Source organism: Theobroma cacao, chromosome 4 (genome assembly GCF_053813885.1).
Source record: "Theobroma cacao isolate CCN51 chromosome 4, ASM5381388v1, whole genome shotgun sequence".
NCBI classification, from domain to species: domain Eukaryota; kingdom Viridiplantae; phylum Streptophyta; class Magnoliopsida; order Malvales; family Malvaceae; genus Theobroma; species Theobroma cacao.
This window is the reverse complement of record NC_142642.1, coordinates 32285619-32302308: the sequence shown is the minus strand read 5'-3', so window position 1 is coordinate 32302308 and position 16690 is coordinate 32285619. Positions and strand designations below refer to the sequence as shown.

General features: G+C 34.1%; 1 protein-coding gene across 1 annotated transcript; it reads right to left on the bottom strand.

Annotated features, from left to right (window-relative positions):
* Positions 1–70: 70 nt before the first annotated feature.
* RAPTOR1 (Regulatory-associated protein of TOR 1) lies at positions 71–12899 on the bottom strand. Its single transcript, XM_007033538.3, has 23 exons — positions 12088–12899; positions 10843–10945; positions 9785–9867; positions 9542–9700; positions 9333–9449; positions 9058–9215; positions 7565–7719; positions 7324–7468; positions 7168–7246; positions 6901–7002; positions 6402–6485; positions 6198–6308; positions 5433–5786; positions 5146–5335; positions 4061–4645; positions 3586–3909; positions 3360–3489; positions 2611–2735; positions 2384–2529; positions 2182–2283; positions 1381–1466; positions 927–1011; positions 71–793 (listed from the first exon to the last, which is right to left on the bottom strand). Exons 1-23 carry the CDS (start codon positions 12412–12414, stop codon positions 455–457), a joined length of 4089 nt encoding a protein of 1362 aa, XP_007033600.1. The 5' UTR covers positions 12415–12899; the 3' UTR covers positions 71–454.
* Positions 12900–16690: the final 3791 nt, after the last annotated feature.

Here is a 16690-nt window from a genome sequence, read left to right as displayed (position 1 = left end):
CATGACTAATCTGAAATTATGATGATGACAAGTAGGTTGCGTTTACAAATCAAGTCAAGGGATGGAACAATGAACACACAGAAAAAGGATGAAATAATAATGGGAAAACTATTTACATGCTTTTACCTATATAACAAATTATTTGCCAAAGCCCCCCCTTCCCCCATAAATATATGCAGGATAGGATTTCTTTCTAACATGTAAGACCATCTACACCGGAGGCTAATGAATATATCTCTATATGTAGCATACAATCAGCTGATTGTGCCCCCCCCCCACCTGAATTTCCAGGAACACCCCACAGTGAATTTTCGTGAATGTGGCAGCGGCAGCGGCAGCAGCAGCATCCAAACTCAAACATTGCACCCCATTGACCTTGATCTCCGTATCCACGACACCATTCGTCCTCGGTGTACTGCCTCCCAAATTCTTGAAATTGGGAAAGAATAAACATTCATCTTGGCTGAGAGTTGTCATCAGCATAGATAGAGACACAGGCATCAGTAGCCCCAGCAGCAAGCCGTACTTGGTACGGATGGAAGGTTAGGCAGCTTACAGAACCAATCTTCTGGGCCATGAAGGTATGTTGGTATCGAATGGTGCCTAGTTGTTCGCCTTGCAGACTGAAGACTTTGATTAGCTGTTTTGCTGAGCCACTGGCAATTACTGGGGCATGTCTATGAACAGCTAAAGCAGTAAGTGAGCCCCTGAAAGCATCGATTGTAAGGTAAGCATCTCTCAGACTTCTAATATCAAGGAACTGAATATCCCCAGCCTGGGCTGCACTGACAATCTGAAAACAGGACATGAAAAGTCCATCAACTTTCTCTATTTCCACAATCAAAAGCTGAATGAAATGTCCAATGAGGAACAATGATGATGTCAACATTTGAACATATCTCTTTTAAGACTTATAAGCTGCTTACCTTTCCTTGATCAAGTCCAGGTTGAAAGCCAATACCCACAACTCTTTGTACTTGCTGAGTATGTGGCCTAGTTGCACAAACCATCCTAAAACATTAAAATAACAAATTTGGGTCAGACAAAAAATGCAGATTAAAACATGAGAGCTGTTCCTTCTGAATTCATAAAAAAAAAAAAAAAAAAAGCCTGATGGAAATTAATAAAATATAAGTAAATAAACATTAATAATCCATTCAATAAACTAATTGGACAATACTTCACTTCCAATAGTTGACAAAATTCATTAAGGGAAAGAATATCAGCTTTTAACCGGTAAAGGGCACAGGAATAAATTTTAACTATGGGGAAGCTCACATCATTCAATGCTCAAAATGATAGGTAAAATTATTCCTCATTCCAGAAGAAATATTTCATTATCTTCTCAAAGAAAATGATATTTCATTATAGAGTGCATACATGTCAGGTGTCCGGATGTCATAGAGTCTGACAGAACCATCCACAAAACCAGCTGCAAATTGACCACCGTGTACTTGAGAAGAAGCCTGTAAATGTAGGGGGGGTGGGGGGAAATCAATGAGGATAATAGGCAACATTAAACAAACTGCCAAAATAAAGTAAGGAACAATGACAAACTATTAATGTTCAATAGAAGTCAGATGATAAGATAAAATTAAAGAGGTAGATCTTCAATGAAAATGAAAGACAGAAGTCACAAGCCACTTTAACTCAACTCACAGCTCTGCTGCATTCTCATGGAAAATTTTAGGTGATGGGACATTTCACCAAGAATGGGATACAATTTCCCGTTGCTTGTTAAAAACCATGTCAGAGACAAACCAATAAAAAAGTAGAACAAAAGCTATCTTCATTTACCCATCAAACCCAAGAAACAACTTAAATCAGATGCAAAAGCAAGGTTCTAGCAATCTAACATAGAACTGAATGAAAATGTTTACCTCCTTTAAAAACAACAAGAGAATTCCTCTGCTAACCTTTGACTCGATTAACTCAATATTCAGGAAAGCATCCTTAACTAATAAAAGCAACACATTTTAAAGCACAGTACATTTTCCAGCATGCTTCTTATTTGCCAACTCAATAGTGATATGCAGTAATTTTTCAAAACATATAGCTTGTAAAAGATTACTACTTTGATTAGGTACCTGTTGCCACTGGCATTTACGCAAACATGCTTAATCCGATCGCTTAAACATAAATTAAATTTAAATGCAAAGGAGCTTGAGGAGCTAAACTCACCAGTGCTGAGATGCTGCAATCTGAGGATGATGATATCGAATTAACAAGCTGCTCCTTGTCCAGGTCCCAAAGCATGATGGATGATATCTCTCCAGAGGCATACTAATTGTGTCATCAGAGCAATGGCAAAATACTATATTAGGCATCAAATAGTAAGCAAGAAAAACACTCTTAGAGATTACATTCTAGAATAAATACATACGAGATATCCGGACTGCTGCTGCCAGTCCACGACAGCACTCAAACTCCGCACACCAGGTTTGTGACCTTGGATTGAAGAAAATGCAGTAACAAGTTTCTGTTTGCCACTCACTGTATAATCTTTCCAAACCCGGATATTTCCATCACCTGCATGAGATAAACCCTAAATTAATTTTACAAAACAAGACCACCACAAAATATTAAAAAAAAGGTGGAAAAAAAAATTACATGAAGCAACAAGCAACAAGCTCTCATCAAGCTCATTCAAAAGACACAGTTTAGAAATTCCCTTCTCTGGAAAATCATGATTATCAAAACCATTGAGGAGGGCAGCTCCCTCATAATTCCATATCCTGTAAAGAAAAACCAAAAAATTAATATGCCAGCAAAAACTTTACAAAAATCAAATGAAAATGTCGTCAAAACCAAAATCCTAATGAACAGTGACAAAACTCATCTAACCCGTTTTGGAAGCATTGTCCACTATTCAGTAACAAAACAAAAACCACTTGTATGAAGAAATTTACATTTTTAACGTTTCATGAAGAAAAGAATTCTAATATTTCAATATATTTGGAAGTCAGCATCAGATCTTCTAAGAAACAAAAATATCAGTTTTCTTAACTTAAGAAATTATATATGACGCACAGAGTGTGAATGTGAATCACAACTTGCCACCTCGTATATTAATAAGATTCAACTTGATGCATTTCTGGTGCGTAACTTATACACTGTCAATGACTAACCTCATCATCTAATTAAAAAAATTTTTAAATCCTACAAATAAATGTTAGTTTTAATGAGATGACATAACTTGTCATCAAATATAGACAGTGCATCAAATATAAATCTTATTAATATATACTTTTTATTAAAGAACTAGATACAATTCACTGGGAATTAATAAAATTTTACACTAAAAGTGCATCCCAAAATATCTCAAAAATGGAACTGGTGCTAACACAGAAATCACATACCTGATCCGTTCATTCTCATCTGCTGCAATCACAATAGGAGAATAAGGGTGCAGCAAGGCTGTTCTTGTGCCTGTCTCAAATCTTGTATCCCAGCTAGCAATTTGATTATTATTATTAAGTTTGCTAACAGCTAGCAAAGAAAATGAGAAACCTATTAGTTCCAAAGAAAAAACTGGCATGAGAATAGTATAAAAAGAACAACAAACAAATAAATTAAAAGGCATACAGGAGTGCTGGCATTTAGCAATATGCTCCAGTGCAAATCTCTCTCGCTCTTCTCTTCTGGCCAATAGTTCTTCACTATCATCTGATGGAGTAAGAAGGGGCTTTGAAAAGTGACCACAACTAAAATTGTAGATAGTTGATTGCGGAAGTAAACTGCGCTCTGAAGTCCCAGAACCAGAACCTAAAAGTGCGTGAGGTAATCCCGAGTCTGGAGAATTCATCAGATGAGGCCTGAACTCTAGAGAGCAAACTCTACGCATTCCTGCCAAGTAATTTTGTCGAGGAGGGCTAACAGGAGGAGTTCTAAATGTTAACGGCAGATGACCTGTCAACATCATCTCCAAATTAAATCTCATAACTTTAATGTCTAAATAGAATAAAAGATAGCATCATGGCATGAGATATCAAGGAAAAGAAAAGGTCATAATAATCAGGATGATCATTATGAGGAACTAACAGAGAACAAAAATATTTACCTCCATTCATGTCGAACCACGAAGACGAACGAACTAGTCCAGCAAAATTTGGAGTTGGTGAGGAAGTTGTGGGTTCACCAGGCCGGCCAGTGCTACCAGCAGACTTCACAGATTTTGTTACTTGTTCAATCCCAATAATTGAAAGAACCCGCCGACCTAGATTTGCTATGCGTGGAGATGGGTCTTTAGCTAAAGAACACATAGCCAGTACACACTGTGAGTACATTGCATTATCCAAAGGTTTTGGCCTTGAATGATGAACTACCCCATTACTGACACCATCATTCAATATTCCAGAATCAGAATGTTGTGATGAATCATCAGATAACGGAGATCCATGCATGATTCCAGCAGTAGCAAGAGGACTGCTGGTGGAAACCCTTCCATCCCGAACTACGGCTGTGTTGTCATTTCCAACTCGAATTAAAGGACCTATTTGGGATGAAACTATATTTCCACTTCCTGTTCCATTTATATTAGCCAGTGAAGGCAATGAATTCAACAGGGAATTAGACTGAGGTTTCCAATATGCAGCAGCAATTGACTTGAGGTGCTGCTTATGTCCGAAGGCAAAGCGTGCTAGAGCTGCCAAGACAAAAACAAGGCATCAACATTGATCCACCAATATTATTCACAAACATAGTAAATCTGCAGAACACCCACTGACAACCCCCGATCAGAAGAGAAAGCAGTTCAAAGACAGAATCATGTTTGCACAAAACATGCAAATATTAGGTTCCAGTGACAGAGAGGCTGATAGACAATTCGTATAACAAAGAGTATACTAGGATCATAATACAAGTGGCTCTAACGTTTTGCATCATACCATAGCACAGAAATGTTATACAGAAGCAAGTATCTTAAAAAATCTCAGAAGCTCACGATGATCCAGAATTTGGAATATAATAAATTACAGGTAATAGTCCAGCATTTACAACTGCTATAAAAAATTTTCAAGATGTTTTGAACTGCAAAGATTCTGAAAGATTCATTCAACTATGTCACAATAATGTTCAAAAACTGCAGAGAACACCAAAAGCAATTATCCTAATGCATGAAATATGAATGAGATAACTACCACATACCTACAGCAACTTCTGCCCGGACAAGAGGGCTTCCATCAGAAACAACATTCAAAAGACTTCTTATAATAATAATCTCAGCTCTACTCTTGTCATCATCATCACATTCTTCATCCCCTCCAACACCATCTCTAAATGAGTCAAACCCAACATCAAGCAAGGTAGCCAACGCAAAAACTGAAGAAGCCCTAACCTGAAGTAAAACAGCCTCTACAATTACAAAATCTGTAAAATGCAAAATAGAAACTACTAATTTATCAGAGAGATATATAGTTAGTGAGAAGATATACCTCTGGCTGAGGCTCAGAAAGTAGACGAGCACATATTGTAGGCGCATCTGCCTGCAGACCTATTATTTGAGCCTCGGGAAAATCCTCCCATAGCTTTCCAAGACACAGGCATAGCCACTGAAGGAATAAGGGTTCAGTTTGTGCATCACTTTGCATGGAACCATGAAGGTGCTTTAAGCACACAAGTATTAACCCTGCTTCAATACAGGCTTCCTGGCCCCGTCTATGCCCATCCACAATGACAGCCAGAACAAATGCAGCCATTGCACGCTGTTCAGGATATGCTTCCACACTATTAAGAAACCTAATGAAATAAGCATGACCGCCATCCTTTACCAGATCAACCTGACATGACTGCAATCCAAAATGATAGAATTTCAAAATTACCATAGTATAAGGTGATAAGAATATGCTAACATATACTGCTGCAAAAGGCATCAAATAGAATAATGGAAGCAGATTCAGTTCTCAAGTGTTGACAAATAAAAACAGCAGACTATCAAAACAGACTAATTTTGGCACCTACAAGAAGTGAAGACCCAGAATTTTCACCACTACAACACCAATTCTGAACACAGACAAACTATATAGAAGCTTCCACCATATACAATAGAGCACTTAATGACTACTTAAAATGTTAAGTTCAAAGGCAGACAGGCACACGCTGAGTACAAGTAAATAAGTTAGACTGTATGCATAAGTAGCTATATTAGCATAAGCAAACAAATATGCATCCCCAAAATAATGAAGCATTTGTGAACACACCTTATCAAGGGCTAAAATCTTTGTCCATATAAACACAAGGATTTGACGCAGTTCTGGTGTGGTTGTTTGCAACAGCTTCAGAACATATGGAAATATTCCAACAGAAAGGGCCTAAAAAAATGAAACCACTCTGTCAGTAAATATCAGCATATAATGAAACACAATAAAAAGCTCATATCAAAGAATACACCCATCTATAACTACCAGATCTACAGCCCAGGGTCCCATATCAAGGAATCTTCCAAGAAGGACCAGTGCACGGAATCGATGGCATTGACTAAGCAAAACCTGAAACATGAATGATAAGCTGGTCAGTCATTAGATTAAAAATTTTATATAATTAAAGCCATAGTAACTATAAACCATTCGCACATGTCACTGTCAGTGGCCCTGCATAACAGACTGCCTATCAATTATGCTTCAAAATAGACTACTCTTTAAACAGACGCATCAGCTCAAATTCCGAGTAAATGGGATTTCAATCTAAAAATCAATTTATTAGCGAACATGCCAATGGGTGTAGATTCTGAAGGAGCATTTCTCCACCTTACCATTAAAAATTAACCTATAAAACAGAGGACTCAATGAAAAAAACAAAAACACTATTTAGCCTATATCTCATTAAATTTAAAATCACCATAAATAGGAAGGGCAACCAAACAATGGCCCCCACAGCTACAAGGACCAGGAAATAGTTCAGCACCTGAAGAACGATAGGCAATTGCTCTGGTGGCTTTTTATGCTCAGATCCATGGTCAAGCCATACCTCAAAAGCTGTCAGCTGTTCAGTAAAAAATGGACTCGGCTGACACAAAATAAACGCACACTCAGAAAGAATAAGGGTACACAAGGAACTGAAAGTAAGCACCTTTACCTCCTATCTAGTAATTCTTGTCTAGCTCGAGTAAACATTATGAAAATTCAGGGTAATAAATTAACACCCAGCAAAAGACTTCGAAAAAAAACACACCTGGAACTCTGCATTTGGATCCTCAACCAATGATGGAAGCTGAGAAAGGCAAATTTCAGCAGCCATGTCCCATGCATCCCTGGAGTGCACAGAAGAAAAAATTTAAAGAAGAACTGAGAAACAAGTTGTAAAGTTAGTGAAGATCCCCTGTAGTACCACATATGATGTTGATGGGTTGGTGGCAACACTGGGTGAGAAATTGGAGAACAATTTGCAGAGCGCATAATCCTCTCAGCAAGTAAAAAATTTCTGAACAAACTGGCAACTAGTAAATCTTGCCTAAACAGTCTCTGAAAAAGGTCTGCATCACAGAAATAAGAGTTGATTAAATAGATCAGAAGACAAGAACCACTTATAAAAGAAAGAACACAGCTGAGCAATACACTCAAAGACCTACCATGAGGGAGAACATTCCAGGCAATTGTGTCTGTCACTGCAGTGAAAATCCAATTCAACTCCCCTAAAAGTGTTTTACGGTCATTTTGGCGACCAGGAATTTTATCTATAAGCGAAGAGTCAAGAGACTCATGAAGCAATGAGCGTGTGCAAAACCTGGAAGATAACCATCAGAAGATTAGTAAGCGCATCTTACACATGGTAACCAAATACATTAAAATTAGAAAAATCTGCAAATAATTAAAATAATGCAATAAGGCAATGTTATAAGATATCCAGAAACAGCAAAAAGTAAATAGAGAAACATAGTAAAAACTAATTCAAAATGCAAATACCAAGAAGATCTTTAGCCTAGCAAATAGGCATATATTATTTGAGTATAAAATGCACCACTTAGTGCTAATCTTATCACATAAAACCTATTAAAAGACAGATCAACCTGACAGAAACACCTTATGAATCTTAGAGTATACCCTAGGTCATGCTCACAGCAACTAATAATTACCAAAAGAGCAACTCCTGGAAACTGAATGTGAATTGTTTCTGGGCACCAAAGTGCAAGGAGAGAATCACTCCTCAAATAGATAGGTACTTTCATGTTCTCTACATAGGTGAAAAAACTACTTTGACCTCAATATCATACAAGGAGTTATCAAGATCAAAGACATAAAACAATTTACAGCTAGTAGCCACTAAAACGACAGTGCATCTGAACATTTTACACAAAGCATCTCATACAATTTCAAATCTTCATAAATACAATCTTTTTTTTAAAAGATCAGTGAGATAGCTCAGTTATTGCTGGATATATATAAGGTTCTTTACAACTCAAAATACCATGAGAAGCAAAACAAAGCAGCTTTCCTCACCATTGATTTAACTAAACTACCCAACAAAGTTTAATCCTCCAAAACGACCCCTAATCCTAACCCATTACATAGGAAAATGAAGAACCCAGAGATTCAAACACCGGTGGATCCAAATCCCCCAGCGCCTCTTGCAGTAGAATCCAGATCATCAACTTCTAAAACATCGGGTGTCATGATCTTCTCAATAATCAACTGTGCAATTCTGTCACCCACTTTCACTTCAAAATCAACATCCGAATGATTGAACAAAATAACCCCAAGAGGGCCCCCATAATCAGCATCGATTACTCCCGCACCCACATCAATGGAGTGCTTCCAAGCCAAACCAGACCTTGGTACAACACGACCATAGGTGCCAGTATAAATACAATCTTAAAGTGACAGTAACAATTCATGGAATTCTAGATTCCAGCAGGAAAGAAAAAGAAATGAAGTATTACAGTTTACTCCATAAAACATTAAAAAGACAAAAGCAATGTAAGAATCAAGCCAAAAAAACAAAGAGAGGAACAATATTTACAAGCCTGAAAGATGCATTTTCATGAGTTATCAACAGCATGAATACCCAAAAGGCCAACATATCCCAAAAGAAAATAAAGACTAAAAGTAGAACAGGAAGTTTTACCATCTCAATGCCATTTTGATAGGTGTAGTAAGACAAGCAGTAAACACATCAGCAGGAAATTCAGCACTCTGAGGAAGAGTCTCATGTGCTTCACATGCAGCAAGAAGAATGCAGTCTCGTGCAGACCCAGGGTAGTTAGAAGTGCCACAATCAAGAAGCTATCAACCAAATTATATTCAAAAGTCATCTCAAGCTAGACAAAAAGATCAATTTGAATATTGTAGAAACCAAAATATATACAACTGACAAATTGAGGATAGAACACAAGCAAATACCTCAATGAAGGAATTAACAATGTTTCCAGCAGCAGAGCAATCAAAAACATATATAGAAGGTGTCCTTAACCATGAATCAAGGTCATTGATAGGTAAGGGAATATACTGTGTATAACTCTGCACAGGACAATGATTAGGCTGAGCAAGGACACAATTAGGCAAATAGCGCAAACAAAAAGCAACAAGAATTGTTTATAACCAAAGAACACCTTATTGAACAGCCAGATTTCACCATTTGCAGTTGGTTTCGGAACACCATGTCCGTTATAATGAAATAGAACACGCTCAGACTTGGCATATCTTCGACAAGTATTACAAAGTTTCTTCACTTCATCCACTGTAGGATCAAGTTCAACCTTACAGCGAGCCTGGTCACATCTCAACAAAGAGCATTAGAGTATAAACTTGATAGAGTAACCTGGATGAAACATAATTTGGGGCCGTGCTCACACCTTGGGCTGCCACCTCTCATATTGATCTCTCAAGCTTTTCCCAATAGTTTCAAGTGCTTTTTGTGGTGCCATAGAAAAGGGATCTGCCAATGATTAAAGAAAAAAAGTGTGGGACAACCTAACTTTCCCAATAAAAACATCAAATCAATAAAAACATTTTTATTTTCATTTTACATCATTTGGTCACAAGGGGGAGATGGATGATAGAAAAGAAAATATGATGAAAACTTATTTTGTGTAATTGCAATACTAGGATTCCAATTTCATGTTCCTCCTTCCTTCTTGGCAACCAAATAAAGCATGGGTAGTACAGGAGTTATACAGAAATAATAAACAGATAAGCATTCTTGAGACTGAACGCTAAACACCATTTTCATGAAGCGATAACCCTACTAAGAGCAATAACTTAAAACTATTTGTAGCTTTGGCCTTTATAACATTCGAATTTCAGTTTCTTGACCCCCAAACTCAATAGTTCTTATTTCAACTTTCCATCCAATTTTCAGTTGCTTGTTTGCCACTACTACTTCAAACACCACACCCCCAATTCATTAAATACATGCTTAAACAAAGGTACTCCCACTGCCTAAAATTTATTTCCCTATTTTTAAAGCTAAAAGATTTGTAAATTATGTCAAAAGAGTTCAAACTATTTATAGTTTCACAATATTCCAGTTTCCACCCTACATAAATGGATGTACTGCTTTTGTCCTCAGTTGATAAAAGGTTACAACAGAGAAGAGCTTAGTTGGATGTATGAGGGTAATTAGTCTTGGATAGAAATTATAACAATTCTTTTCAGATATCTCAACACAAAATTAAGGATAATTATGACGGAGCAGAAAGAGCAACATCCAAGAGCATAATCATAGCCAATATTAACAATTCATTACGCTCAATGAAAGCCGCTAGCATTTAGTTCCTTTGGATGATATAATAATAAAAACCTTATAAAAGATTTCCTGAATCCAAACAATATCATTAGCATCAAAGTGTTAACAACCATTAAACAGCAAACCCACAAAAACAAGAGGAGAGAATTAACTCCGAAAACATACCTATCCAACACTCCATTCTTGCACAAGGAGATATCTTTATTACATCGGGTGGATCAACACTAATATTTAAACATAAAACTAGAGCTACACATCCTGTCTTCATCTGCATATAAAGTTGAGAGTCAAGCAAATATGGTGAAGCCTCCCATATCATGACAAAATTGAAGGGAAAATAACTCTTAATGGATGATTTATAAATATTTATCAAGAACAAGAAACAGTCCATGGTCCATACTAGTATTATCTAAGAATCAAATTCAGTCACATGAAAAGAAAATCGCTTAATGTGTATTAAGTAAACCAGAGTACAGAAGTTGCTTAAGATAAAAAGGAAAATCTATTAAAGGATGCTATAGGAGAGAAGAATGTCGACAAATTTGACATAGTAGAACGTAGTTTCTCATTATTACTATTCTTCCTTGTTCACATGCTTAGGCTTTAGAAATTTCTTCAAGAAGACTAAGAATCTTCCACCAATATTCTTCCCTCATTTTGCGTTTAAATTTCTAAGCTCACATTAAAAGATAAAATAGAATAGATTTCATCATCACAATTTTAAAACCCAAAGCTGAAAAAGGTAGGGAAATGTTGCTTTACCACAGATGAAAAAAAAAAGGATTGAACAAACTAAATATCTACTTCGAGGGCATCTACTCATCTGATGAATTCATGCCTAACCAACTACTTGAAATATGCTTCTTTATCCTCGGTGCATCACAAGGCAAAGAATATGTTGGAAAGGCAAAAACAACAGCAGATTACTTGTTGTACAAAGTATTGAACTTCCTAATAACTCTCATGTTTTTACCTAGAACTAAATCAGGAATGGAATGCCTTTCATTGCCCTTGCTCACACCAAATTCAAGAATTTCACTGAAAACTAATTGACACTAATAATTCCACAATGCTAGCACATCTCAGAATTCCCCTCCCTTCTATCCAATGCACTAAATACATATTCACATGTTACTTTTATACCAAAAGTAAGATGGCTTGGTTATGGATTAATTTTAGCAATTGTAATCTAATACATATATCATTTCAAATAACCTATACAGTAACTCAAAATTTGAATACAACGATAGCAATAGAGAATTCCAAGTATTTGCACAACACCCATCTTTTACTACTGCAGTCTAAATGTATGCTCATTTTTTTTTTCTTCGGCCTATGATTAGATATAAAAAGTCGGATCAAAGGTAGAATCTGAAAGGAACAAAATGAGTTTGAAAGGAAAGGACTTACTCGGTCCTTAGGACGCCATTTGGAGACAAGGCCACTATCGGAGGGTCCAGTAGGCGTGGAAGCTTCAAAGGCAGCATGTCGAAGCTCGCATAAGACAATAGTTTGAGGCAAGTAAGCCATGCTTGTAGGCGCTGCGGCGGAAGAGGCAGCGGCATTGGTGTAACTGCTGGTCGTTGCAGTATCAAAATCTCTCCTTTGAAAGGCCACGTCAGCAGCAGCATCATCCTCATGGTAGTCGCTGCTGCTGCCGTTGCCCTCGATGACATGATTGGATACCGCCAACGGCAATTGCGAAAACCGTGACGTCATCAGATCGCCCAATGCCATCCAAATCCCCGAAGAAACAAAACCAAAACAAAAAAAGAACCCTCGGATGAAATTTAATTAGTAATAAAAAAATAATCTCAACAATTTGCCCCACACAAAAACCCTAGCCTTTTCTTGATACTGATCGACGAGAGAAAGAGAGAAAGAATACAGACGAGATTTAATCAACGAAGCCGCTGAACCAGCGGCGCATGGAGATTCGCCTGAGGAAAGAGAGAGAATCCAGCTCGGAAAGTTGTGGAAAGAAACGAGAAGGAAAAAGAGAGTATTTCAACCCCTAGAACAAACCCTAGGTGACGGCGGCGACGGTGGTGGTGGTGGTGGCGCATAGAACAGTGGCGGCACAAGAAAAATTATATAAATTAAAAAAAAAAAAAAGAAAGAGAGAGAGAGAGAGAGAGAGTGAGAGGAGAGAGAAAAGGAGGGGACTCAACTCTCAAATTAGGATTTTGTCAAAAGCGAGAGTGTCTATGCGTTCCAGTGTTTGTGCGTGTGTTGCTGTATATTTGTGTTCTCTCTCTTTCCAATTTTTCCTTTTTTTAGTTTACAATTTTTTCTTTTTCTTTTTCCATCTTATTAAATTTCATTAATTTTTTTGGGTCTTTTCTTCTAATCTATTTTCACCTTTGGCAACTAAAATAATTCCTACTATAAAAATTAGTATAATACCTCTTTCTAATTTCATATTATAACTCTAATTTCGAGTTCTAATTTTTAACCTAAATAAACTCATTTTAAATTTAAAAAAAATTACTTTATTTTTCAATATACATACATATATCAAAGGAACAAGCACTTATTTGAGACATGAAGAAACTTTAGTTGTCAATTTAATGTTTCAAGATGTTATGATTCATATTAAAAAAATAATTTTTGAGACACATAATGTTCTTAAAATTTATCTTTGTGTATTGAATATTGAATTAATATTTTTTGCATTATTGATAGAATTTTTGAACTTCATAAACATATTTATAAAAAAGTTAAAAAATAAATTTAATTACTATATTTCATAAAATTACGGACTTTGATCTATTTTTTATATTTCCACAAATTAAGTCCTCAAATTATCATTAAATGTTGATTTATATCTTTCTGTCAATAAACATCGTTAAATTGATAATGTGAAAATTATATAATAACTTTTTACCAACAACGTGACACATCAATCTAACAAATTTTTTTTAATAAAAATCACTAAAAATTAATTTGTTATTTATCTAGTTGCTAAAAAATTGCCGTATAACTTGTTTAGTGAACAAAAAAGTATTTTACAAGTGCATGTCATCAATTTAAGGTGTCATCGACAAATGGATTAAAATCAACATTGAATAAAAAGTACAAAAAACTTAATTTATTGAAATATAAGAAAACAGAAAAATTTTATAATTTGATAAAGTGCTGGACCAAATTCACTTTAATCGCTTATGAAATTGTCACGTGTGAATTTAGTAATTATATTGATTCATAAATGCTTTTAATTATAACTTAATGAATATGTGATAACTCTCTAAACTCGTTTACAATGTTTTTTTCCTTGGTTAAGACCTCTTCGTGGAGTTTGGAAGCTTCCTTGCCTTACATATAGAATAATTTACTTAAAATATTTGTATGAAAAATCATAAAATAAATGAGAGCACTAATTGAGGTTTTAATGTCTAATAATAGAAAAAAAGTATAATATCTAAATAAGTTTTTAAATTATTTTTAAAAAAATTAAATAAATTGTTATTTTTTTATTATATTTAATTAAGTTTATATTTTTTTATTTTGAATCAAATAAGTCATTATATTTTTATTTTTAAACTAAATAAATCATTATAAATAATTATTAATTTAGTTAAAATAACGTTTGTCATTTTATGTAACATTACGCTGATATGACATATTCACCTATCATAGTGAATGATGATGTAACATATTGATATAACATAATCATATGATCACATATTTTTCACCCTCTAAATCAGTGTCATGTTAACGTTATACAAATATAAAATAATATGTGATATTTTGACTAATTATAATTAATTAATTATTAATTATAAAAATTTATCTTATTTTAATAAAAATATATAAACTTAATTGAAAGTGATAGAAAATAAAGATTTATTTAAATATTTGTAAATAATTCATAGATTTTTTTTGAATATTACGTAAAAAAAATAGTAAAAAGAGGGAAAGAGCAGAAGATTAGCATAGTCAGATTATAAGAGCGCCTTAAATAAAATTGGATGAACAGTGTTTTCCTTATTAAGAATATTTTATACGTAGTTTGTAAAATGAAATTAAATTTTTCAAAATTATAATTTTTGTTTATACTGTTTGTAATAAAATAAAATATAAAAGAAAAACACCATGGAAAGAGAAGGTGAAATTCGGAGATTTTGACTCGTTTCATGGCAACAAATCCAAACCATGAAAGTCAATTAATTATTTATATCGTTTGTTATATTTATTATTATCGTTTGTTATATTTATTATTACTCATATAATATATACCTTTCTTTTCTCTTTAGGGAAGTCAAGACCAAAAAAGGATCTGAGTCTTTGAATGAGTTGACATTTTCTTTCCCTATAATCTTCTATTGACCTTGTTACAGTTGAGGAAATTTGTTTCACGATATTGTCTATCAAATTTTCCTAGAGAAGGAAAATTTTGCAGTAACTATTTTTTTCTTAATTAAGATATGTGAAATTGCACTCCTTGCATTTAAGCATAATTTTTTTTTAATTTAAAAGTTATTATGAATTTTTATGAAAAATAATAATTTTTAAAATTAAGTTGAAATTGTTTGGTAAGTTATTTGTCATAATAAATTATATAAGTTTTAATTTTAATTAAAATTACTATAAAGGGTATTCATATCATGTTCAATCAGTTAAAAAATTAAAGCAAAATAAATCTATTTCGAGTTTATATACAATTTCATATGTTAAAATCAAACAAATCTATAAAAAAAAAAAACAAAACTACTCTCAAACTTATATAATAATAATAATATTAGATTTTTATTGATCTAATAAGTAATTGGACCATGATACTTCAATTCTTCAATAAATAAGAAAACGATGTATTTGATATTAAAATCATTTGATGAAGAAAAGAGAAAATCGTTAAATACTATCTAAATGTAACTTTGAATTTTGAATCTTATTTTCCTTTATTTTTTATAAAAACAAAAAAAAATTCTAGATTCTGCTTGCTGTATCTTTTGTTTTTTTGTTTTAATAATCTTTATAAAAAGAGATAAAAGAGAAAGAGATCGCGATTTAAGTTAGAGAAAAGTGATTTGTAGAGAAAGAGAGAGGAAAAGGATGTTGATTGAGAGAGATGGGTATTTATTGAAAAATTGATATATTTTTAAAAGAAGAGAAAAGAAAGCTTTTATTTAGAGCTTTTTTTAAGCTTTTTTTTTAATAACTTTTGTCTTTAAAAAGAATTACTTTTTTTAAAAAAACTTCTCAAAAATTCAATTTGACTTGACTTATGCTTTTAAGAGATCAATAAGTTAAAAAAAGTTAAATCAAACTAAACATATGTGTGTATTTTACTCATACAAGCATATTCGAATTCTCTCATTCTTTAAATAAAAAAAAAGTGAAATTAAATCAAAATACATTTACAACATTCAATTACTTCTAGTATATATAATTAATATTCTAAGAAATGTACCATTATATTTAATAACCTATTTATATCCCTCAGGACCCTCACACAAGTAAAATTTAAAGTCATTATAATACATAAAATAGGTTAAACATTTTTAATTAATTTTAAAAGTTGGGTTAGCAAAAATAAAATTATATATAGAAGTATATTCTAAGAGTGCATATTGTCGTGACGTGCGGGTCCGGGAACCCGTCCGCCAGACGCGGGGCGAAAATTAAAATCGCAAGGTGTGGGAGTCGCCACCAATCTTTTTTATCTAGGTGTGATTGGTCACCTATTAACCCGGTTCTTAATCGACGAAGTCCTAAATTAATTTTAGGTCCGTCGAAAGAACGAGAACTGGTCCACGTTTTAGAGATGGGTTCGGGAGTGCGGTTACGCACGGAGAAGGGTTAGCACCTCCGTGACGCCCGTTCTACGAACGGTACCATTTAATCTTAAGTTATCTTAATATAGCATTTTCTTAGTTTAATCCCTATTTCATTAATTAAATTTTTTATTGAATTGTCAGACTGAGTTTTTCACTTGGTCTTACGTATGCATATGATGCAAGCGTAGAATGATGTCGTGACTTGTTTATTTTAAATGATGGAGTCGGTAATC